At 44.4% G+C, this 26,449-nt stretch overlaps 1 protein-coding gene across 3 annotated transcripts in view; it reads left to right on the top strand.

The window, feature by feature from the left end:
- WDR37 (WD repeat domain 37) overlaps positions 1–16,101 on the top strand; it is a 63,485-nt gene extending 47,384 nt beyond the window's left edge. For all 3 annotated transcript variants that reach the window (XM_015423205.1, XM_015423203.1, XM_015423204.1), the window contains 3 exons: positions 10,048–10,182; positions 13,220–13,334; positions 15,944–16,101. In XM_015423205.1, the coding sequence (XP_015278691.1) occupies positions 10,048–10,182; positions 13,220–13,334; positions 15,944–16,075 (382 nt within the window). In that variant the 3' untranslated portion in view covers positions 16,076–16,101. The remainder of the gene's footprint in view (positions 1–10,047; positions 10,183–13,219; positions 13,335–15,943) is intronic.
- Positions 16,102–26,449: the final 10,348 nt, after the last annotated feature.

Raw genomic sequence — 26,449 nt, 5'->3', positions numbered from 1 at the left:
GGGATACCCACCTACTCGAAGGGCCACCTCTTCCTTTACGAACCCCTGCAGCAATTCCAGTCTACACAGTAGAGTTCCTCTTCTCAATTCCTGCCCTCCCTAGGGTAGGCTGTGTTGCAACCCATGCTTGGGTGTTCTCAGTAACTGCCCCCTTTCTCTGCAACAGTCTTCTGGAAGAGGTGAGGAAAACAGCCACACGGTTAACTTTCCAGAGGAGCTGCAAGACAGAAGTAGTTAGGTAGGCATTTGGGGCTTCATAATTAGCACTCCATGAACTAATTTGATTGTTTCTGCTCAAGGGAGATAGTATCTGTTTATTTAGGCATTGTCAGTAGTTTTGTTTGGTTTATTGCTGGCTCTTTGGGTTTGCATTTGCATTTTATGTGGATTGGGTTTAGTCGGTTGGTAATTAGTAACTTAGGTGTGTAAAGTGCCATCAAGTTGCAGCCAACTTATGGTGACCCCAGCAAGGGGCTTCCATGGTCAGTGATTAAGCCGAGGTGGTTTGTCCTTGCCTGCCGCTGCAGAATCTTCCTTGGCGATCTCTCTTCCAAGTACCGACCCTACTAAGCTTCCAAGATCTAACGAGATCCGTCTATACTATGCAGCCTTCCTTCCTATTAGTAATGTACCTGGTGCGTATATTTTATTGTGTTACCAACCTTGGGTCCCAACTTTGTTGGGAGAAAGGCAGGCTTGGAAATATTTTGAATCAATCATTAAAATTAATATCTCTTCCTGAAATCCCTGCGAGTTAGCTTTGTTGCCCGGAAACAGTAATGGGCTGAGTGAGGGCCACTAAACTGTAGCTCAGTCTAAGTAAGGTTGGGGGGTGTGTGTGTCATGGTCAGAATTGGAGCTTAAGCCAAGGGGATGGGGGGGAGGGGTGGCCTTTTACCTGATAGGTCATTCTCCCCAGAATGAGGAGGTCTGCATGTAATACAGTCAGTTCACAACTGGTGGTGGTGATTCTGTTCTTGCTGTTGTTGATTTCTCTACGTTTTTCTGATTTTTGTTTGTTTGTTTTTGCTTACCCATCTCTATTTTGTTCTGCTTGTTTGCCTGCATTTAGTTTTGTATAAAAATAGCCACATTGGTCTGTAGCAAAAAAAAATATCTGGACCATAGGACTGATATACATGCATATATCCCTTGAGCTGACATTAGTTGATGACTCAAAGCTGTAGGTACAAATGAAATCCATGAAAAGAATTTCTGGAAGGATCTGAGTTGTAAGGTGAAGGGATGTCTTAGGTTCAAATACATGCAGGGCCTACCAGGTTGAATGTAGGGCCAAGTAATGGTGGAACAGTTAAGTAATAGGTTTGGTGAGTCACTACCTCTGGGGAAGTGGGTGGTTTGCGTAATTGGGAGGTAGTTCCAGTGGTAGGTCATCTTTGTGAGCTATAAACTGGACATCTACAGCTGAAATCTAAAAGCAAAGTTCTGTTGGCATAGATATCTCCAGCAGATGGCACTTTAATTCTGTCTTAAACCTGAAAATGTTGACTCTAATATCAGACGTACTTGGTTTTGAGACAGAATTCCGAGCATAGCCAGCCAGACTTAAACATAACAGCACAGGGTTTTGTTTTAAAGCACCACACTGCTTTATAGGTATGTTTTAGGTAGGAATTTTCAGGTGCCTTTGTTTAAAAATAAGTCATTTATAAACTTGAGAATGGAAGGATATAAAATGTTTGCTTCTGTGACAAAGGAAATGCTGGAGTAATAAGGTGATGGTTGTGGACTTCTGTGTGCAAACAATAAGTGTGACGCTTGTGAATTAAAGACTGAGTTGTGCCTTGAGGAACGTGCAGTGCCTGGTTGTGCGAGAGGGAAAGGTGGTCTGGTGGAGGTGGGGATTGAAGAAGCTGATAAACTCAGTTGTGTTCGTGCTTGTAGCTAAGTTGCAGTTGCATTGCACGTTAGGGACCTGTGCGAACTGCAAGAAGAGTTCTTGGAAGAAGGGATTTAAAGATTAAGGGCATTTAAGGCACATTACGGAAGACAGGAGGGCCTGGTGTGATGCGGTCCATGGGGTCGCGAAGAGTCAGGCTCGACTGTGCGACTGAACAACAACAAGCTGTAGAAAGAGAATTTCCTATGGCAGGGGCATCCCGTTTTAGATCAGAAATTTGGCCGGAAAGCTTATTTCCTGTGGCAGGATAGAGAGATAAACACCCCCAAATTTGGAACTTGGGTGTTCAGAATTGGAATCCTTCCCTGTCTGAACACATTGGGTGCTCCCTCCCCAGTCACTGCTTTGAATCTGCGGGATAGAGACCCTTCCCCCCAGTAGTACCGCTCTTGTACTTTGGGAAGAGAGCATTTTCCCATGAAATAGTTGTGATGTTTTGTGTTCATCTCCTGGACATTTGCTGCTTTCTGTATCTTACAGTGTTGTAAGTGAAGTCCTAACAAGACTATATTTATTTATTTATTTATTTAATTTCTACCCCACCCTCCCCGCAAACGAGCTCAGGGTAGCTCACAAAAAGGGCACCACGTGCCAATATAAAACAGTAAAACACCTAAAGCATATAAAAACAACCATTATCAAAATAAAGTGCTCAGTGGTGTTATTAAGCATTCAGTCAGAGCAAGATGGAAGCCTGTAGATGAAGCTCCGAGCCCGATTCGGCAGTGCGGTCAGTCGAAGCACTGTGGCTCGAACTTGTAATGGGCCATCTCAATAACCCATGTTCCCATGAGGTTGGTGGTGGTGGTGGTGGCAGCAGCTCCTAATTGAAAGCCTGGTGGAAGAGCTCCATCTTGCAGGCCCTGCGGAACTGTGAGAGGTCCCGCAGGGCCCTGATCTCCTCCGGGAGCTCATTCTACCAGGTAGGAGCCGCCACTGAGAAAGCCCTGGTTCAGGTTGCCACAAGCCTGGCCTCCTTAGGGCCTGGGTTCACTAATCGATGTTGGGCCCCGGACCGTAGTGCTCTCTGGGGTATGTATGGGGAAAGGCGGTCACTCAGGTACATTGGACCCTGGCCATATAGGACTTTAAAGGTAAGTACCAGCACCTTGAAGCGGATTAGGAAAGCTATTGGCAGCCAGTGCACAAGCTGGATGTGCTCCCATCTAGGGAGACCCATCAACAGCCTGGCCACAGCATTCTGCACTAACTGCAGCTTCTGAATCTGTGACAAAGGCAGCCCCATGTAGAGAGCATTACAGTAGTCTAATCTCGAGGTGACCATCACATGGATCACTGTAGCCAGGTCGCCGCGATCAAGAAAGGGGACCAACTGCCGGATCAGCCAAAGATGGTAAAAGGCCGAGCCGGCAGTGGCTGCCACCTGGGCCTCCATAGATAGGGAGGAATCCAGGAGCACTCCCAGACTCCTAACCTCCGGCGTGGGCACCAAAGGTGCCCCATCAAAGGTCGGGAGAACATCTCCAGGAATTTCCCACCTGGAGTTGGCAACCCTATCTCCTTCCCAGCCAATCATCAACCTACCTTTATTTCCCCCTCACTCTTCAGCTTTCCACCCCCCCAACACACCTGCAGCCTCTCCCATGCTCTGAAGCCCTGACTGCTACGTCATATTGGCTGTCATACGGGGGCCACCTCAGCAGCATATAAGGATACAGAGCCCACTATTTTCTCCAGGGGAACTGATCTCTGCCATCTGGAAAGCAGTTGTAATTCTGAATGATCTCCAGCCCTCACCTGGAGATTGGACACATTTTACCTCAGAACAGCAAACTGTTTAGAATGTTAGAGGCAAAAGCCAATCAAGTCACATATGCAAATGACCTCTGTGTTCCGAGGCAAAGGCCAATGAGGCTGCATATGCAAATAACTGTGTTCTGACTGGCTATGGGGAGGGGGAGGAACAGCAAACTGTTTAGAATGTTGGAGGCGAGACTCAAGCAATGCTGGCAGTGGATAGGGACAGATTCTGAGTGACACATCAGGGCGCCAACCAATTCCGGAGCGTGTGGAATATTCCAGAGAAGTACCACCACCATTCGGCTTTTATATATATAAGGGAGATGCTACAGTTTAGATTGTAAGCTTTTTGAGGTGGGTATCAGTCTTCTTGAACTCTGTGAAGCACCAGACACACGGGGCTGTTTAATTAATTCTGAAGCAGGAGACTCTGAAATGGTTGCTAGGCAATGGCCCCCACGTGTTTTCCCGGTCTCCTTTTACCTGCATGAAGTGATGCTGCTGGCTCCAAATACGTCTAAACAAAGATTCTAGTCCTGTGTATTTGTTGCCATTTCCTAGTTCTTTGATAGGACCCTCTTCAGTCACAGTTACCGTCTCTTCCTGAAGACGATATGCTAAGGAGAAAAAAAAGATTAATTCTAATGCATCTCTAATGGCTCTCTCGAATACCATGCCCGGCGAGTGAAATGGGCACCACGGGGTTAATTTTTTGACGCCATTCCAGGCCGCACACCGCATCAGCATTTCATGGTCCAGCATTTTCTGCATCATATTTTTTTTTTCCCTGTGAGTGTGAAATTTCAGCAGATTGTTATGCAAAACAGTTTTGTGTCTCTGTGTGACTGGGGAGACAGCTGTTAGTCCTAATGAGGAGTGCTAGCATTACAGTATTTCCGTTGATTGAGACCCACGGAGGGAGCAGAATGTTCCAGATCAGGCAGTGGTGTGTGGTGAGAAAGTGCCACTCTGTCAGCTGGAAGTACATGCTCCGCTGCTCCCTACGACAAGATAAATGAGTTTTGCTGGGGCTTGGCAGAGTCTGAAGTTTTTTCCAGAGAACGGTAGTAGCACACCAAACTCCCTGTGGGGAGACCCACCGTTTAAGGGTGTCACAAGTCTACTCTTTCTTTGCCAACTTTTTTTTGTTAATGCCCACAGATACCTGTCATCCGCACTGAGTTATTAAAAGCCTAATGCCTTTTAGCGTTCCATTAACACCGAGTCGAATGTTCTTTTGTTGACATTTTTCATTAATTTAGCCGAGGGGATGTTAACCACCGTTTTAACTTGGCTACAACTGCTGGAAGGCCCAGCACTGAGAGGAGTGTGGCGGGGGGGGGGGGGGGGGGGGGGTGAGATGTTAATTTGCCTTCCCTTCCCCGGTTCCTTATTTAAACTTTTCAGAATCAGCACAGGGTGAGCATGGGCGGGGTGTGTTTTGTCATTAAGCCTCCAAACAAGATGCCAGCGTATCAGCCAAATGCTCCGCTTAGCCCCCCTGCTTTCCATTAACTTTGAGTTCAAGCCTCAGTTTAGTTTGTAAGCAAAAAAAACCTTGACTTTGTTCTTGTTCCTGTATTGTTGTTCTAATCTCAGAGGCAGCTACAAATTGAAAATTGCAGCGCAATGCAAAGGAATTTTCCCCTCCTAGTGCAGGGCAAAGATACACTCCTGACCGCAGTGCCTTGAGCTGCCATTCGTGGTGGATTTAGATTCACAGGCTTTTTTTGAGTTTAGAAAGAAGTTGTAAACAGCCACACGACAAGACCTTGGCCTCAAAAATCTACTTCTTTCCATCTTCATTTTTTAATTTGTTGTAACACCTAGCCCTGATGAGAAGAGTTCTGATTAAGCTTAGATTTTTGCACAGTGTTATCTGCCATTTTGGTTGGCCCCATTAAAAGGTATTACATGGATTTTGTTTTTTCTTCTCTTTTTAAAATTAACCTTGTCATTAGAGCATTAGGGAACCATCCATGAGGAACTTTCTTGCCAATTTGAATAAATGTGTGTGGTGGTATGTAGGAGCGCACACATAAAACAGTGAAGAGTCTGGCACCTGAAAGATGAGTACATTTGTTGTGGCATGAGCAATATCCCATATACTCCATCAGATCAAAGAACTGAATACTGCAGTAATGGTCCACTAGTAGTGTGGATCCCCGCACAAACCCAAATTGGTTTACATCATCTTCCATTCTTCTGCAAAACCATTCAAACACCCTGCATTAGCCAAACAGCTCAAATAAACAGGCTTCAGTTGCTGGCCCATAGCAGTAGGCGGAGTACTGACCATTTACACTATGCTAATAGGGGCTGTGGTGGCCCAGTGGTTAAGACACTGAACTGCAGACCGGAAGGTCGGTAGTTCAACAGTTTGAGACCCGAGTGCCGCATGACGGAGTGAGCTCCTGTCTCTGGCTCCAGCTCCTGCCAACCTAGCAGTTTGAAAGCAATAAATTGGAAGTAGATTAATAGGTACTGCTTCGGTGGGAAGGTAACAGCATTCCGTGCGCCTCAGCGTCTAGTCATACCAGCCACATGACCACGGAAACGTCTTCGGACAGCGCTGGCTCTTCGGCTTGGAAATGGAGATGAGCGCCACACCCCTAGAGTCAGATTCAACTGGCTTTCGAGCAAGGGGAACCTTTATCTTTTACCTTACGTAGGAGATAACTTCTGTTTCTAGTAGCTTGGCTAATCTAGCTTCCAGTTCAAGCCAGAGGAAGTGTCAGATCTGACAGTAAATTGGAGTTAGTCCTTAAGATGTCACCATCCTCCTTGTTTTTGCCGCAGCAAACTTAAGACAGCTGCTCTTCCCTGGTTTTTAAAGATGATGCTCCAGAGAGCTTACAAGGGCGAGGAAAAGAATGTAACCATCCTGCCTCAGGGCAGCTCTTAGAGCAAATTTTTTGGTGCTTTGAGGGGAACGTCTTTGACTTACCATTCTGTCGTGAGCCACTCCCTCAGCAGTCTGATTTTTAATCACTATTTTCATCAGACCACAGGAAAAGATCACCAATGTCCCTCTTAAAGGACACAATCCCAGGAGTTCTTGTCCCCTTTAAAAATAACCACCCTCCCTCAATAAACATGCCTATTCAGAGGCAGACCGATTCCCTACAACATTTGGAATGTTAAATTTAAAACATAACAATGTAGAAATACCCTTTGATTAAGACAGGGTTCTAATGTGTTCTTCATACGAGAGGGTAATAAGTAATGCTGTTTCCTTTTGTTTAGTGGTAGGGTTCAGCACATCACTGTTAACAATCTAAGTATCAAATTTTGGGTCCTCTGGGAATGGCCTTAGTTTCTTATTCTCCTTGAGGGGGAAGGAAAAGGGCATATAGGAATGCAACTCTGAGATAGAAGGTTGAGGAATCGTTCAAGTATGTTGAATAAGGGAACTGTAAAATTTGGAAGAGTCTTCACTACAGGACATGTGGCTGTGGTCTGCGTTTGTCACTTCTGCCATCTGGTCTTTTGTCCAACTTGCATCTAATATATGTCTGTTTTCTTTTCCCCCTCTGTTAAGATGTGTTGGGTTGTCCTTCAGGAAGCCCCATTGCTCTGACTGCTTGATACAAAAATATGAAAAGGTTCAGCATTCGGGTGAAAGTCTGAGTCTGTTTGTGATTCCTGAGTACACAGTTCTGGTGTCACACACAGCCATGTTTTCATTATGCTGTGGTTCGTATGATTCTGTCTGAACTTGGGTTACTTCATGAATGGTGTCTGAACTGAGTCAGTATGGTGCAGCATGTTGAAGCACATCGCCCAACCTTTGAGATGGCCACAAAGCGATATGTGGGTAGAGCTTCTGGTTTGCATGGAGATGACTGCGATTCCATGTTGATGTTAATTCCTGGGTGTTTTCAGTACCAATGTTGCAGGATGTGCTTCATGACTGTTTAAGAAATAACTAGAATGAAAAGGGGCAAATGAGTGTCCGTTGAGCTTGGTTTCACCTGTGATTTGAGTAGACCTGTGGTGCCACATTCAATAAAATCATGACTAAATAGTTAACTCTAGTGGGTGAGGTTAGCTTATTAAGAATGTTAATAACAAAGTTATTCTTTTCCCAATAACCTACTGCCTGGCCCTTTTAAGTGGAGATGTCAGGGATTGAACCTGGGGTGTTCTGCGTGCCAAGTAGAGGCTCTCCCACTGAGCCACAGCCCACCCTCTTTGTGCTATAATGCAGCTCAAGAACAAAAAGCAAATGGGACACCCAGTCCCTTAGCAGGAAGTCGTGCTGCCGTCTGCATCTATTGACTTGGTGAGCTTAGGGGTCTGGTGCAGGGTTTGGATGCAGAGTGTGGGAATGAGCATAGATGTTAGAAATGCTAGAGTAACATTGGTATCCGGTTTGATTGGGGAAGTCCTGGCAGCCAAAAGAGAGAGAGAGAGATAATATGGTGGGCGGGGCCACTGTTGACTGGAGGTGCTCATTGTAAACTTGGAGCTCGACGGCACTGCCAGGCACTGCCAAGACTATGCCTGTGTGCCAGCATGAGGAGTTTCAAGAGCTAATGCTACACCTTTGTCTATTAAGCGAACGTTTAGAGGCAAAGAATTCAGTCAAAGAGTCAACTCCTTATTTATGTGCTTCATTTATATGCTGCCTGTCTCTCCAATGGGGAGACCTCTTCTCCATTTTATCCTCACAAAAACACTGTGGGGAAGGTGAGGTGGAGAATGTGTGACTGGCCCAAGGTCCCCCAGCAACCTTCCATGGCTCAGTGGGGGATTTGAACCTGGGTCTCTTAGATCCTAGTCCCGACCCTCTAACCACTGCATTGCACCGGCTATATCTTTTTATCTTTTTTTATCTGTTCAAAACATGCAATACATGCTGTACCTTTGGGATATAGGTCAGGATGCAAATTGCAATACATCAAAAAGCGTTCAGGTTTTTGAGCAGAAGTTGAAAAGTAGAGAGCTTTTGAACAGTTGCTTTTAAATCTTAACTAGATGAATAATTTTAATGCATGATGAGAGAATCAAATCTATTGTCATGTGTTGTGGAACGGCAAAATGCTTCATTGGCATGAATATTTCAGTACGCAATGCTCTGCCACGCAGATATCCTGGGAGGCTCGACACTCATGCAGCTGTGGTTGTGTGTCGAGTTTTAGAGATCTTCCATGGGTTCAGTGATTGTTCTTAAGCATTTGTGCCTCACACAGCTGTGTGGCCACATAGGCATGCATAATTTGGTGTTGGGAGCCTGAGGATCAGAAGGCTGGAGTGAAGACCTTTGGTTCGTGCCACATAATTACCCTGGGCAGCTCAGTGGCACTCTGATACGGCATTAAAAATCCTGGTGCCACAGATACAATGGTGTTTGGATCTAATTAAAGTTTAATTTGATGTCAATTTAAATTAAGAGGGGCTTGCACATGCTAGTCCGTTGTGACTTGGATAATACTAATCTCAATCAGTGGGCTGAGCAGGACATGAAATCAAATTCTCACAGTACAATAGAAGTGACAGGAGCAACTTGACACCTTAAATTAAAATTACTAAATTCCAAGCAATTGATGTATGTGACCCCCAAGCTATGCAGGCTAGGTCATTAAATGCGATCCATAGCAATTGAGCTGAGAGGCACACTGTAATGAACCGGGAGCAGGAAGGAAATGGTTTGTTAACAAGCATGAGCTAAAGGCTTTGCAGGCTAGAACACGAGGAAAGGCTTAAAACGTCTGCCTTTGTCTCTTCAGATTTAACAGTTAACATGTCCTTGGGTCACCAGGGTTAAACATTTTCATCCTCCTTGACTCGGCGATTATGATTCCAATATGGAAAAGGTGGTAAAATGGCCTTTTGGAATATTCCGCTGTGTAACATACAAGATTGACATCATCTGCTCTTTCCTTATAGGCTAAGGCACTTTCCCCCCCTCTATGCCTGACTTTTCAGCCAAGATTGGTTATGAAATTGGCTGATAACAGTTTAAATATATGCCGTTACAATGTACTGAGAGATATACAATGGTGGTGGTGCATGTGTGGGGTGGTTAATTTCATCTTGGTCCCAGCAGTGGAGTATGAGAAGCTGCCTTATTCCAAGTAGGACCTCTGTATCTCCTTTGGCTGTCAGTGGTTCTCCAGGGTCACACTCAGAGAAAACTATTTCCCAGCCACTTTACACGTCATGATGGATTGAATCTGGGGCTCTTTGCTTGCAAAGTATATGCCACGGAGGACCTCTGATTTTAATGATTTTATCCTAGTCGGAGTTATAAACTCTTTCCTCCAGTGGGAAGATTAGTTGCCGGTGGACTTGGGGTTTGACAAGTATATTTCAGGCAGCGTTGCTAACTGTGGCTCTGTATTCCCCCTCTTGCCCCTTAGCACTGTGACTTCGGCGGTCTTCACTGTGGGGGATAATGTTGTTTCGGGGAGTGATGACCGTACTGTGAAAGTCTGGGACTTGAAAAATATGAGATCACCTATTGCAACTATCCGTACAGATTCTGCAGTGAACAGGTAAGCAAAGCCACAAGATTAAATGTGGGAGGGGTTGGCTGACCTCCATGTAATAACCCTGGGGATCCAATTGATGTTCAGTTTTTGAGGCTTAGCTGGAATCCACCTTAACTTGGATCCAAGATCACTGCAGACGGTGACTGCGGTCATGAAATTAAAAGACGCCTGCTCCTTGGGAGGAAAGCTATGACAAACCTAGACAGCATAATAAAAAGTAGAGACATCATCTTGCCAACAAAAGTCCGTATGGTCAAAGCAATGGTATTCCCAGAGTAATGTATGGCTGCGAGAGTTGGACCATAAGGAAGGCTGAGCGCCAAAGAATAGATGTGTTTGAATTATAAGAACATAATGTTGGATCAGGCCAAAGGCCCATCCAGTCCAACACTGTGTCACACAGTGGCCAGAAATACCAGTGCCATCAGGAGGTCCAGCAGTGGGGCCAGGACATTAGAAGCCCTCCCACTGTTGACCCCCCGAAGCACCAAGAAGACAGAGCATCACTTGCCCCAGAACCCCTATCTATACCTTGTGGCTAATACCCACTGATGGACCTCTGCTCCATATGCTTATCTAATTCCCTTTTGAAGCCGTCCATGCTTGTAGCCACCACCACCTCCTGTGGCAGTGAATTCCATGTGTGAATCACTCTTTGGGTGAAGAAGTACTTCCTTTTATCCATTCTAACCTGACCGCTCAGCAATTTCATTGAGTGCCCATGGGTTCTTGTATTGTGAGAAAGGGAGAAAAGTATGGTGCTGGAGAAGACTCTTGAGGGTCCCTTGGACTGCAGGGAGATCAAATCAGTAAATCCTAAAGAAATCAACCCTGACTGTTCCTTGGAAGGCCAGATACTGAAGTTGAAGCTCAAATACTTTGGCCACCAAATGAGAAGGGAGCACTCACTGGAGAAGACTCTGATGCTGGGAAAGATTGCAGGTCAAAGAAGAAGGGGACAGCAAAGGATGAGATGGTTAGATAGTGTTATCAATGCAACAAACATGAAATTAAGCATACTCCAGAGGACAGCAGAAGACAGGAGGGCCTGGCATGATGTGGTCCATGGGGTCGCGAAGAGTCGGACTCGACTGTGCGACTGAACAACAATACCTTAACTCGGAGATCTTCACTTTCTTCTTGACTTTCATCACATGAAATTTCTCGGCAAGGGCTGAGCCCTAGCCTGGATACCTCCAAGCTGAAATTTGTGCAGAAGGACATTCTAAAACGGCGGCTCTTAGTTTCTGCTTGCAATGTGAGTTTGCTGCCATCTTGAATGTTTGGTGTAAAGTCAGAACAGTGGCATCCATGGTAATTTTCATCTTCAAAGAAAATGAGTTTTTGAGAGACTGGTATGGGACTCAAGAGATAATTCATAGGGCTGGAGACCACTGAAAAGATTTTTTCTGTAAAATCTGTGCTCTCTCCAAAGAGCTCAGTTTATGGTTGCCTTGCTTCCAGACAGAGTGTTCTGAACCAAAGTAGTTTGACTTCAGCCCTAGAACAGCTCTGTATGCTTTCTGACCATCAAAGTAAAATCAGTCAGGGTTTCTTAATCTAACATATCCAAGGAAAAACTAAATTACATTGAAGTGCTCATGTGACAGAAGTTTTATGAGTTTGCATGAGCCAGGACAGCAGTTATGGCTTAGCCTGAATTGCCTTGAAGCGACTAAGGACCGAACTACACATGATGATCAGTTTTGCTTATCGATGCCTTGTGATTTTTTGTTGTTGTTGTCAAAATTCATTCAGGAGAGGTTGAGAAATGAACTTCTTAAACCTTTCTCCACGCCCAGTTGTTTGTTCCTGCATCTTTTCTTCCAGATACAGGAATGTGGCTGCAAAGTCAGTATTTTACCAAAAACGTGCCAGAGGGAGAAAACTTAAGAAGCCGTCCCTTGCTGCGTGCCGCTTTCGTGCTCAAGATTTAGTACCCACAGTTGTGTTTGGTCAAAGAGAAAAATCTTGAGGAGCGACAAAATGTCATGTTTCCTTTGATCCTAAGTGTTCATGATGATATACAACATTTTGTTTATGGCCTGGCTGTCGGGATCACACAGTTGCTCCATGGTCATCATTTGACCCCAAAGGGAGAGCGGGTTTAGAGTTCTGACTTTTGGTTAGAGCCCTTGCTCTGTATCAAGTGACGCTTGGTGGGTCTCCCAGCCCTCAGTGGCTGCCGTGTAATGGAAGGAGACACCCCCCCCCCAAATCAAAGTCCCCTTCTGCATAAACAAAACTCTTTATTCTCAGCCAGAGGAGGACTGCTTTGTTGTTGGTGACAGCAGTACAAGTTTGAACCATTAAGGGGAATTAAAATCCCCCCCCCTTACACACAACCATCAGCACCACCTTTTAAAGGATCACCGGTGCCTTAACTAGTTGCTGTAGATATTCCGGGTTGTGTGGCTGTGGTCTTGGCATTGTAGAACCTGGCGTTTCGCCAGTAGCTGTGACTGGCATCCTCAGAGGTATAACACAGAAAGATGGATTACTCTCTGTGTCAAGGTGAGAAGAAAAATGGTAGGCAGGTAATTTATATCTACTCCAGAAGGTGGGGTAGGACCTGAGTCATTATCTTGTAGGAGTTCCCCAGGCTATGGACATGCTAATGGAGGAGCTTTCCTGAGAAGGTTCTTTTGTGTGTGGATTGTTTCCTGAGGAAGTTTCTTGTTATCCTACAAGATAATGACTCAGCCCACCTACCATTTTCTTCTCACCTTGACACAGAGAGTATTCCATCTTTCTGTGTTATACACAGTTACTGGCAAAACGTCAGGTCCTATAATGCCAAGACCACGGCCACACAACCCGGAAAATCTACAGCAACTAGTGAACTCCGGCCGTGAAAGCCTTCGACAACATAGTGCCTTAACTCTTTGTAAGAGGAAAAAAAGGTAATATGTATTTGCATGAAATATGTACAAGATAAATCCTTCAATTAAATCACTTTCAGCGAGCTTGAAGAACTGTCAGTTCCCATTTGTCAGGCCAGCCGTTGGGTCCCTAACCTCTTTCTATCTCTCTGGTGCAGGATTAACGTTTGTGTCGGCCAAAGAATCATTGCCCTTCCACACGACAACCGACAGGTTAGATTGTTTGACATGTCTGGAGTACGATTAGCGCGGCTTCCTCGCAGCAACAGACAGGTACTGGGATGTTTTAGTTGTGTACATAAAGATACATTCGTGATTCTTTGTGTCCTTCTTTTGCATGAAGGAAGATAGAGCAAAAAAGCGGGGGGTGGGGGACAGTGTTCCCTCTAAGCTGAGTTAGTGTGAGCTAGCTCACAGTTTTTTTAGCCTCCGGCTCACACGTTTTTGTCTTAGCTCAGGAAGGAGGGCTCCAGAGCAAACTAACATATGTAGTAGCCAAATCCCTTGCTCACAACTTTAACACCAGTAGCTCACCAAGTAGAATTTTTGCTCACAAGGCTCCACAGCTTAGAGAGTGCATTGGTGGGGGAGACGTCTGTGATAAACTGAAGAGGGTACAGAGCAATGTTCCCTCTAAGCTGTGCAGTCTTGTGAGCAAAAATTCTAATTTGTGAGCTACAGAGACAGCAGTTGATTCCCCTTCTCTCACGTTTTAAACCCTTGGCTAATTATCTTACATATGCCGAGGAATGTTTGATGAAGTTTTTATTGGCCGATACTTATGATTCTGTCTCACGCAATGTTGCTAAATATTGTTATTTGGTAATTAAAAAGTGTAGAATGTACTGTAACTCGAGCCATTAATGACGGAATTGACCGGTTTCGTATTTTAGTATTTAAGGCTGCAAGGATTCTATGTCGTAGACTCGGTGTTGTACTATTTTGGTTTATTTTGCTGGTCTTATGACTGTTCTTAATAATAAATTTGATTTGACTTTGTGAGCTACTGGCATTAAAGTTGTGAGCGAGCGATTTGGCTGCTGCATCAATTAGTTTGCCATCCTTACTGAGCTAAGACAAAAATGTATGAGCCAGAGGTTAAAAAACTGTGAGCTAGCTCACACTAACTCAGTTTAGAGGGAACACTGGTACAGAGTACCAGAACCCACACAAAAGGAAAGACTATGTACCGTACTGTGTGTAAACCAAATATTAATATATACGGTGCAAAAGTATAGTGTGATGAGTGAAAACAGTCCCTATATACTGTGCATAATACAATAAAGTATGACCATTCAAATATACAAAACAAAAAAAAATTAAATGCATAATACAGTGACTCATGACAATAGGAAAAGTATAGCACTTGACGATCTGCTGGCTACTTAAGGTACCGTTTCGATATCTTCTTCAGAATTGTTACTGTTCCCGTTGCACAATGGCCTTGAACAATTGTAGTAAATTATTTATCAGCCAGTCACAGAGGATTAAGAAGTGTATTTAAATCACATATCTGTGATCAAATTTCTCATGTGTAATTCTGGAAATCTTGCATATACAGCAAAGAGGCCAGGGTGAAGAGACTGAATACATCTGAATTTTCTTCTTCAGTATATTGGCACAGTAGTCGTGCAATAGCTGGAAAGACTGTAGCCTCTTCTGTTTAAAAATCGTGCAGATTTATGTTTGCCCCAACTCACGTACCCAGTGGTATTTTCTTGCACTGATTCTAGGATGGGGACCATCCATTGTCCAGCCTTTGTCCTGGTCGCCACGCCAGCTTTGAAATGTCGAGAATTCAGGGCAGCTTCACCTGTTTGTTTAGGCGAACACCCAACATGCAAGTGTGAAGATTGAAGTTAAACAAATATGCTACTGCAACAAATATGCTACTGCTCGCGGGGAGGGCAGGGTATAAATTGAAGTAAGAAAGAAAGAAAGAAATTCCTTGGGACAAGTCTGATAATCTCCAATCCACAGATTTGGGGAGTAGCTACCCAATCCTAAACTAGTGCAAGCCTAGCTTCCCTCCAGCTGCTTGAGGTGAGCCCATCTCAGTCTCTCAAGTTTTGCTTCGTAAACAGATCAGTCCTTCTCATCATGTTATTCCTGCCCATAGTAGAGACCCTGTCATCTTACATCCCTGTCTGAAACACTTTTTCAATGGAAGTAAGCCCCCTTTGTTCCTATGAAATGAATTCCCAGGTGTGATATTATCTCTACATGGTCTTGGGATGAAACTCCGATTTCCACAAATGGAAGAGAAGTTGTGCCCAGTGCTGCCATAGAGACAACCCAGCAAAAGTTAGGCACTTTTAAATTGTATTTATTATTGTATTTCTACCCCGCCCTCCCCGCAAACGGGCTCAGGGTGGCTTACAAAGGGCACCATGTGCCTACACATAAAAACAAAACAATTTAGCAAAATAAAGTGCTCACTAGTTCCATCGCTGCTTGCAGTGAGAGAAGTTCAAACACGTTCTTAATTGTCCGGTGGAGGCAAAGGAACCTGACAGTGTTTAGCTGGATTGTGCCCTTCAAAAATGTGTGTAAAAATCCAAAATGCAAAAGACAAGGTGCACACACGTCCCATTTAGTTGTGAGGAGCTGATCCTGCTGGCTAGCGTTTGTACTGAAAACACTGAGGCGCTGTTGTTCTTGACAGTATTTGAGGATTACCGTGGCCGCTGTCTGTACGGGTGGCACAACTTGATTTATTCTGGCAGGGAATGATTAACGGTACATGCAGTGGTCTGTTGAGAACACAGGCCTTTGGAAGGTTAAGCCCGATAGGGATGATAAACCGTCTTTGGTCCGCATATGTTGAAACTAATAGATTTGTGGAGTTTCCAGTTCTAATGCAGGCCTTTTTGCTGTCCCAGGGTCACAGAAGAATGGTTTGTTGTTCAGCATGGAGTGAAGACCACCCGATATGCAACCTGTTCACCTGTGGATTCGATCGCCAAGCTATAGGGTGGAATATCAACATCCCTGCCCTGCTTCAGGAAAAATGAGATGCTGGAAGAATTCTCCTTTTCATTTTTTTTTGTTGCCATAGACTTTTAACCTTTTTTTTTTTTGCAGGCACTAGTCTGCTCTCATCGTAAAAGGTGCACCTTGAAAAGGGGGGGTGTTGCAGATGTCATTACCACGTCGTGCGCAGTTTGCATGAAATGTACAGAAAAAATGTGACCTTTTCAAAGAAGTTAGGTTCTTGTGTATGAACTTTTATATCTTGGCATCCACTGGCGCTAAAAGGATGGTTGGCTTTCCTACAGGGCATAGAAGCGTTCATAAGTTATTCAGCATAGATGAACTGTAGGGCATTATGTTTGACTTAAATGTGAATTCTGTGTCGTTATTGTGAAGAATATATAGTCTGCCTTCCCCCTTCCTCCTCATCATTTTACATATCTGCCCTTATGGTTGAAGAGAATATAGGGCCAAACTCTTTAAGATGAAGGGTGAATTTCACTTAGAAGTATGCTGGGAATCTTTCTTGTGTCTGTATGAAGTCTGACTCAAGCACTCCGATGTAGTGGCAGTTCCACCTCCAATTTAATCTGGTTGCTGGAAACACGAGGAGACAATAAGTAACCCTAAGAATGTCCTTAACTTTTCAAGAAGTAGCCGGCTTGTTCTCAGCCTGTTGGCCTGAGCACCACATTGTGTTTATGGATCTTCACACTCATGGCAAACTCTGAAATACTGCCGTCGCAATCATGGCTATCTGAATAAGCTTTTGAGCACTTTAGTTTATAGCAGTTGTTATAAACCATTTCTGTAAGCATCAAGATGACTTTCCTAGAAAATGTGAGACTATCTGAGAAGGATTTACATAGCTGTGTTTCTATGATTTTTCTCCCCCAGGCCTGAGAATAAACATTGTTTTGGGTTGTTTCTTTTTAAACGCATCCCGTATTTCACATGCTTTAAACGGGCACTCTCCTGCCTTGGTTCTGCCTGAGCCGACGCCACACAGATTGAAATCCAAAGACCTGTGCAGCTAGACCCATGTTCTAGATCTGTGTTCCCACGGCTCTCCTTTCTCCTCACTTCGCATACCAAACTGAGCATGTTCCATTCACCTGGGAAGGGGAGGAGGGTCCACTTTTCAAAGAAAAACAAAAGATACCCCACTGGGTATAGCCAGGAGTTCAGAGGTGCTGGACATCGTTCCCCAGCTCTCCCCAACCCCCCCCCCCCCACTTGTAACTGAGTGCTACCTCAAAACACGGATGTGGGGCTACCATGAATTTTGCTGTTCCACTTCAGCACTTTGAATCTCCTTGCGATGGGCTGTCTCGAAGAGGGAAAGACAATCATAGCCAATGTCTGGCTTACAGTGAAACGTGACTTGTCCATTTTGTCTGTACCCAGGGGTCCCCGTCCTCGCAAGTTTCCCTTCTCTTTTCCTCAAAAGGACCTGGATGGATTTTGCTCCTCCTATATCGAGTCTTGCTTGTTTCGTAGTAGTTGCAAGTTCCTTTTCACTGCTGATTGGGGTTTGGGTTTTTTGGAAGGATTTGGAGGGGTATATTTGTGGCTTCTTCATCATGGTTCTCCTCTCCGTATCTCAAGATTGAGAGCCCCAAAGGCCAGAATAGTCCTGTAGCTTCCTTGTAGATCAAGTTTAAAATGGATTCCTGTAAAACATCTGGTATCTGGAGTCTTGTGATTGTTTTGTTTTTGAATTGTCGAGACTGGCATCTTACCCAGCTCGGTCTAAGATGAATGTGGTAGGCTGGCTCTTTCCCCCTCCCACTTGCATAAGATAGAACAGGTTGGGAGTAAAGGAGCCCATTGCAAGAGAGCCAGAATCTTAGAGGCAATTTGAAGCATTACATTATAAGTAGGCCTATAAAAGCTAAGGTAATAAATTGAGAATCTGGAAGAGAATTCATGCCATCGACATGATCTTTTGGGGGCAAAAGCTTGTGTGACCTCAGAGCACAAGTAGATACCGAGAACTGGGTGAGCAAGTGGTTGAGACATGTGGCGATCGTCATATGTGCTGATACCGAATAAATTACTCCAATTTTTTTGAAAATGATTATTGGATTTTGATATACCTGCTTCCCTCCCCCCCCCCCCCCGGGCGTCTTTGGTGACTCCACAGTTTGGGGTCTACCCAGTCTCTTCCCCCCTGCCACGGTAGCCCATGGCAAGATTTGACTCGGTAACAGATGACTTTATTGTGTGTTCAGTCAACAGGGTTTTGTCTATACAGCAGTTGCCACAGAGAGACAGGAGGGAGGGGAAATACAGCTAGGAGAGAAGAGAACCTGGGAGTTTACCCCTTGACGAGGTTGGATTGCAAGAGAAACCAAAACAAGGCTGAGTTCTGTAGTGCACCTGTAGATTTGTCACTATTGAAAAAACCCACCCTTTCTTTCCCAATGATTTCCTTGGCTTATGGAGCGGAAGGCGTATCCCAGCTGAATTTCTCCACATTTGGTAGCTGTATAGACTTTTCCAGCTTGCCCTGGGCAAAATCTTGGCTGCCTGTGGGTCGTTGACTGAGGCGTTTTTAGCGAGCAGTCTGGGCATATTGAATACTTGATTGCATGGATAGGTCACAGGACTGAGCTCAATAAGGTTTTTTTTAGAAATCAGTATGAAACAATGCAGGGAAAGGTGGGACTTCAGTGGGGCGCTTGTTACACCTCTCTGTATCGGTGAAGGACCAGCCCCTGATAGCAGAGATGCCGAGGTGCTCATTCCCACCGCAGCCTCAAATGCCTCGTCTTCTTCAAGAGGAGCAAGCGAGTTGCTTGACTTGGCTTCTGCAACTTCTTGAATGCTGGGCTGAGCTGACAGGTTCCGTCCCAACGGCAGTCAAATGGCAGAAGTGAAGGGGACAAAAATTAGATGGGTCACACATTTCACTTTTGGGGGTCTCCGCCTTAAAGCGGACAGGTGCTCCAGCTGCTGTAAGTATTGGTCTAATTGTGTCCCACGCATTTCACATAAAAAAAGGAAGGAAAGTGGCTGTTACATATTTTCAGTATTGAGACTTAGTTTTGCTGTTATCACTGGGCAAATTGCAAAGACCTGTCGTGTCTCTGTTTCTTTGTATGTAAGTGTTCTTTAACATGCACATCATTTTTTTTTGCCTATCTGTAACTGTTTCAGAATTTTTAACAAATCTTATTTTCGATGCCGAAGTCTATGAAAATCAGCTTCCTCAGAGGAGGAAAAAAATCCTGTACTTGTGTGTCAATGTAGAACCACTTTTTTAATTTACTAATGTTCTGGTGATTTGTGTTTTTTTAGATGTTCAGTGTGTGTCTTCGTTGCAATTTTAAAAATGCCATTAAATCATTCAGCAGAGTTCCAGAACTTGTGTTTTTAATAAGCTCCGAATAACATAATGTGTAAAGTCTTTCTTTATTCTCTCCAAATCCTCAAAGTAATCATGTATTTTCTTTCTAATTCAGATTTTCTCAGCTTCTTCTCTTGTTTTTGGTTGGTGGAACTAGATGTTATGGCACTTGCAGGGCCACTGCTGAAAACTGTAGCCATGTGTTTTGCTGTCCTTCTACATGATACGTTTTCTGTTCATGATTTGCCACGTTAGTTGTCACGGGGCAAAAAAAGGCACAGTACAGTGTCAGACCATGCACTGAGCATCTCTCGATGTTAACAAAGAGGTAGAGGAGAATGTGATGCAGGGAGTTCATTTTCAACAGTAGCTCTGTGTCATTCATAACATCTAGTATTATCCTACACAATGGCTGGCAGGAAGAAGGCCAAGTTGACTTTTGAAAATGGGATTCATCTGTATAATAAAGTGAACCCTGCAGCTTGAAGTCTCTAACTTAAAAGTGGCTTTGACGGATATTTTTGTCCCTTTTTGTGTCTTCCCATATTCCGTGCAAGGAAATCTTTAATTGCATCTTGCTACACAGGTTATGAACATCCTCCACATGGCTTGTTTCCCCAGAGTTACATTAAATAGATTTTTTCCCCCTTGCTTAAAGAACCAAGTCAAAACATAGTTTCAGTACAATTTATTTTGATACAACAGCCCTCAGAGTATCATGAAACGCTTTACAGACTGAACAGAAATAACTGATACCGCTTACAATAAAGCTGGAGTCCTGACTGACAAGTGATCCGAAGATTGTCACACTCATATAGAAATGAAATGAGTTCCGATTGCTATGGAAACATCTTGCATCGTTAACGATGCATCCCAAAATATTCCCGCAGAATCGTTATCCGTCGCATTTCAAAGGTCTTGCATGTCAGGTTTGTCGAGCTCCACAAGTGAGGATAGGCCGACTGGATTGGATCCCACCAAGCTGTTCTGCTAAGGCGGGTGCTTCCCCCAAATGCTAGGAGCAGGAACAGCCTGCCTTCAGCTGGGGGGGGGGGAAGGTAGTGGACCCCTGCCATCAGAGGTACGAGGTCAGCCACTGTTCCTAATGGAGGGATTGTATGAAAACTGAACTGAGAACCCTACAAAGAATGCCTTCTTTCTCATCTTTGCTTCTCTTCGGAAATGTGCAATCCATCTGTATGATTCCAAAGAACAAGGCCCGAACCAGTGCAGGATAGACAGGGTAGCTACTCCACCGAGGAAATCTAACACAAACGTGCAGACTTGGACACAATTTAGCCAGTTTGGTGTAGTGGTTAGGAGCGCGGACTCTAATCTGGGACAACTGGGTTTGATTCCCCACTCCTCCACATGCAGCTGCTGGTGTGACCTTGGGTCAGTCACAAGTTCTCTCAGCTATTCTCTCAGGAGCAGTTCTTGAAAGAGCGCTCTCGGCCCCACCTATCTCACAGGGTGTCTGTTGTGGGGAGGGGAAGGGCAAGGAGATTGTAAGCTGCTCTGAGACTCGGAGTAGTGAAGGGTAGGGTATAGATCCGATGTCGTCTCTTATTTGCACAAATATCCCATGTCAAATTGGCATGGAAGTCCCTTACATGTAACATGTCAAGGAAGAGGCAGTGGGCCTTACTGACGGTTACGTGCAAGAGAGATCTTGATGTATGGATGCATACAAGGGAATACGTGAGTTCTGCAGTGAGACCATAACAAAAGGACTGTACTACATCCATGAACTTGGTCACTTTTTTGGTGTTCCTCCAAACTAAGAATTACTGAATTCCTCCTGAAAGGGTCCTGAAGCAGTGAGCGGTAAGCATTCTCTGATGATCTTTCCACACTCATGGACTACCATTTTGTAACGGATCCTAATCATAAACCACCGAGGGAGCCAATCTGGTTGTAAAGTGACATGGATAGATAAAGATGAATCTGTCAGTGGATAGCAGTAATGGGTACCTGCAGATGGGATGTGTTTTTTAGACAATAGTTCAGTTTCTTGGCTTGAAAAGCAAACTGAGAAATATAGATAGGTATTGTCATCTATCAGCTAGTGCATATGCAGAATGTTGCAAAGCCTCTATGTGTAGAGCCCACAGCCAATGGCGCAGCTTAACAGAGAGCTATGAACGGCAGATATTCCAGTAATAGTTTAACCAGAACTGTTTGTGCATGCAAGGGCCAAAAGGTACAGAATACATTATGGGAAGCAGAATCCAGCTTTTTGGGGAAAAAAATCAAGTTCCTAGTCATGATTGAGAATATATACTTGCAAGCCTGGGGGTGACGTTGGCTGAAATCTCCAAAACCAGAAAAAGGCTGAATATGGTATGAACGTTGTCATCCAACATTTTAATACCTGGAACACTGTTCACGGGCATGTGGGGTAGTAGTGTTGGTTTGTGGGTTTGGTGGGTGGAGGACAGAGACCGTAAACTGTGGTGCCCAGAAGAGAGGAGCCATATGGGAGGGCACTCAGGACGCCGGAGAGGGGGCAGGGGTAGAGGGACAAGAGCCAAGCCGCAAGCAGAGCGAAGCTGTGCAGGAGACAATCTGGGCATGGGTGGAAGGTGTTGGAAAATTTGGTAGAAATAGTTAGATATTCAGAGCTTGCAATGGATCTTTGTTCACTGGATCTAAATGCAGAAGTTGTAATGCTTGACCTATCAGCACCTTTGATTAACCAGCACGCCCTGTTCCTCATGCCTCATGACTGTACTATGTTCAGTACCCATGGCTGGCCTTTCAGTGCCTGGAATAGTTCCTTGCTCTTCCTCCCTGACTTTATTTTTATTTTATTTCATTGGGCTTCTAGCCCACCCTCCCCTGTGCAGCAGGCTCAGGACGGGTTGCAACATTCTTAAAAACTGGTGGACCTCCTAATGGCACCTGGTATTTTTGGTCACTGTGTGACAGAGTGTTGGACTGGATGGGCCACTGGCCTGATCCGACATTGGCTTCTCTCATGTTCTTACGTTTTTACATGCAAAGCTTTAAAAATAAAATATAGCCATAGAACAGGTACGAAACAGTATTACTATGAAAAAACCTCAAGGGGTGTGTGACGGAATTAAAGGATAGTACACAGCAGCAGGTAAATAAAGAAGCTGCTAAGTCATATGACTGAGGAGGGGGCTTTTTGGCTTGGAATTCTCAGTGAGTGACAGATAACTGTGGACAACTGACAGTTGGGAAAAGAGAGTTGGAAGTGGAGGAGGAGGAGGAGATTGGATTTATACCCCGCCCTTCACTTGGAGTCTCAGAGCGGCTTACAAACTCCTTTCCCTTCTCCTCCCCACAACAGACACCCTGTGAGGTGGGTGGGGCTGAGAAAACTCTGACACAAACTGCTCTTTTTCAAGGACAGCTGTGCCAGAGCTTGTGACTGACCCAAGGTCACATCAGCAGGTGCAAGTGGAAGAGTGGGGAATCAAACCCGGTTCTCCCAGATTAGAGTCCGCACACTTAACCACTACACCAGTTAGCAGAGAGTTGTCAGCTAACTGGATAGCTCTGAGGTGGAACAAAAAATCTCTGTGGCTCTGTGAAAACCGTCTGATATCAGTTTGAGTAGAAAACTGTGGCTGAATTAAACTTTGCATTGGTACCCTCTAAAGGAAAGAGGAGAGTGAACAGACAGTGAACAGTATAAGACCTCAGTGGTCACAAACACCAGATACATTGCTCCAAAGGAACTTGTAGAGGTGGCTATAGAAAGGGCTAAGGGTCTGGAGGAGTCTGGAGAGCTGGAAAGGTGCCCAGTTAGACTCAAAGGGTCCAGACAGATGAAGTCCAAAGGTTAGTCACAAAACTGTTACTGAAGAGTGGGATCATAAGTGTGTTTAGTGAACTGAAGAACATCTGTGTAAAACTGAGAGTGATAAGCCTACAGTCTATGTGAAGGCAAAGTAAAAAGTTATATTCTACAAGGAAATGAAACATCTTATGTAAATATATCCCATCCCCCTGTTGGGCTTTCTGAGAAATAAAGAAGCTTACTGTTTGACTTTTATAATTACTGGTGCCTGTCTTACTGGTGAAAGAATTATACTGGGCAGTTGTCCTCCATACATCCTGAAGTTATACAAACCCCGAAGAGACTACTTGTTATTGTGAACTGGTCAGCCATCATAAAGTAAAACCGATCAGTCACATCAGTGTAAAATAAACTGAATCCAGTACAAATAAAAATATATTTAGGCAGTGATGCCACAGCTCGGTCACCCCAACAGCCTGGGAGAGGGCGTGGGGTGTTAATAGGGTGCCAGTAAGCCAATATGCTGAATTGGATGAAGTTCCCATGGCTACGTAGCTGCATGTCTAAACAGTGCAGGGGAAGCGGATGGGTGAGTAGAGCAGCTCTGTTGAATCGAAATGCTGCTAGACAGAGCTGAGCTGAGCAGAGCGGGGGAGGCCATTGTAGCTGGATTGTTGCCACCTCAGCCATAGGCCTGGTGGAACATTTCTGCTTTACAGGCCCTGAAGGAATGCATTAGATCCCACAGGGCCTGGATCTCACTAGGGAGAGTGTTCCACCAGGCTGGTGCCAGAGCTGAGAAGGCTCTGGCTCAGTGTTCACTCTAAGCTGAGTTAGTGTGAGCAAGCTCACAGTTTTTTTAGCCTCCAGCTCACATCTTTGTCTTCGCTCAGGAAGGATAGCTCCAGAGCAAACTAATTTATGCAGCAGCCAAATCACGTGCTCACAACTTTAATGCCAGCAGCTCACAAAGTAGAGTTTTTGCTCACAAGATTCCACAGCCTAGAGGGAGCATTGTGGTCGAGACTAGGCAGACATCTTTGGGGCCAGGGATAACCAGTAGGTGTTGAGTGGAAGAGCACAAGGCCCTTCGGGGCACTATAGAGAGAGATGGTCCTATAGATATGTGGGTCCCAGTCTGCGCAGGGCTTTAAAGGTAAGAACCAAGACCTTGAACTTGATCTGGAATTTAACTGGGAGCCAACAGCTGGTGCAGCACCAGATGTATATGTGCTCTCAGAGGTCTGGTCCCTTTTAGTACCAGAATGAATGTGACTTGCTTGTTTGCAGGAATATGCATAGCCCAGATTCTAACCGGGTGTGTGTGTGTGAATGTGAGTTCAGTATATGACTTAGTGAATGAGGTCATACTGCCTGGAGTGACCAGCAGCAGTCAGATTCCATGTGGTAACAGCCCAGGGGGCTTTGACAAACAAAAGAAAAGCCAGCCAGCCGGGGAAAGTCAACAAGTTAATATAACGAGTTTCCGGTGCCTGCGAGACTGCGCAGACAGACCAAGAGAGCCTCCGCGTCTTTGCTCCAAAAAAACGCAAAATAAAAACTAATTGAGGACTATAAAGACTAAAACTACTCGCTGATAAGGATGGGGAGGCAAAGAGGAGGGAAAGGAGGGAAAGGAGCCAAGAAAAATAACGAGGAAGCTCAACAAAGTGAGCAAACTATGCAACCGTCGGATGAAGACTCCCCCCCCCCATTAGAACTCGACTCCGAAGAGGAGGCAACCAGCCGGCAGAGCAAAAGGAAACGTGAGGACTCAATCACCAAAAAAGATATACAGTCTATGCTGGTAGAAATGAAAAAAGAATTTAAAGATAGTATCACCCCTATCCATCAGAAATTGGATGCTATGAATCTCAGCCTAACAGACTTGAAAGAACGGACGGACCAGGCTCTGATACAAAGTGCCAGGAATAAGCAGGACATTAAAAACCTACAGACTTTTGAGACTTGGAGTAAGTCCAAAATTATTCTTTTGGATATAAAGGCACGGGAACGAAAAATTAAATTCAGGGGGATCTCACCAAATTTTTCTACTGAGAAAGACCTCACAGACACTTTAAATGTGTGGCTTCAGGCATTATTGCAACTGCCAGCTGCACCAATTAGCCAAGCTTATCGGCTGAAGCCACTCCAAGCAACCTCGCCCACACTCATACCAGACATTCTTGCTGAGCTAACAGACATTAAAGTGAAGAACATCGTTTTAGAAGCCGCAAGAAAAAATAATGGACTTCAATTAGAAGACACTAAAATACAAGTGTTCCAGGACCTGCCATCCGAAATCTTGACAGCACGTCGGAATCTGAAACCAATTACAAAGAGGTTGACAGAAAAACAAATTAGGTATCGTTGGCTACCACTGGGACATTTATATATAAATTATAAAGGCAGAACCTTCAACGTCCATGATATCAAGTCCGGAGAGGAAATGTTAAGTGCTCTAGAACTTTAAGTTTCGGACAAAAAAATGTGATGACAACAGGTTTAATTTCAGATAAGCTGATTTAATATTAATATTTTGTTTTAAACATAGTGACATTAAGGTATAATAGGAGCATAGCGGGAAAGGCACTTGGAAGGAACTCCCCTACCACCTCCCAGAGGGTGGGGCCTTAGAGGAAGACCCCCTTTGGAATTTCCAAAGCCCCATATAGAGGTGGCAATCCCCAAGAACTCCGCCACGAAGATTTAAATTTTGTGGCCGCTGATTATTCTTTTTATTTAAGAGTAATTAAAAGGCATAATATATTATAGATAAGATATGAGAGAAATTCTTTGGGATAACAATAACTATCATTTTATTAAGTCTGTATAATTTGAGTTGGAGTTTAAGGAAAGAAAAAATAGTGTGTTAAGCGTGCACTGGCAATGACGGGGGGAAATCATTTAGTTTCTATAACCATTATAACTTAACAGCCATTGCCAGTGATATGATGTACAAGAGGTTGTAACAGATTATACAGCATTATAAAAAGTGTGATTTGTGTTGTAAGCATGTGAAAATAAAAATAAAAAAAATATTAAAAAAAAAAGTTAATATAACTAGATTGTTTAAAGTCTGGATTTCTCACAATCTCGGATGACGTCCCCAGAGGAAGGTGCGCTGGACTATTCAAAAGTGAAAGGATGGCATAAAGCTTAATCTGATTTTAATTTCTTATCTGGCTTAGTCAAAACATTATCTGTACCTTTGCAGCATTACTTATCAGGAGCCAAGGAAAACAAAAGGATTTTTAATAGAGCCAGTTTTGGAGAAAGGCCTGCAGTACG

This window comes from Gekko japonicus, unplaced genomic scaffold (assembly GCF_001447785.1).
Source record: "Gekko japonicus isolate JY-2015 unplaced genomic scaffold, Gekko_japonicus_V1.1 scaffold839, whole genome shotgun sequence".
Lineage (NCBI taxonomy): Eukaryota > Metazoa > Chordata > Lepidosauria > Squamata > Gekkonidae > Gekko > Gekko japonicus.
The sequence above is the reverse complement of the archived record's forward strand: the minus strand, read 5'-3'. Positions and strand labels throughout refer to the sequence as shown.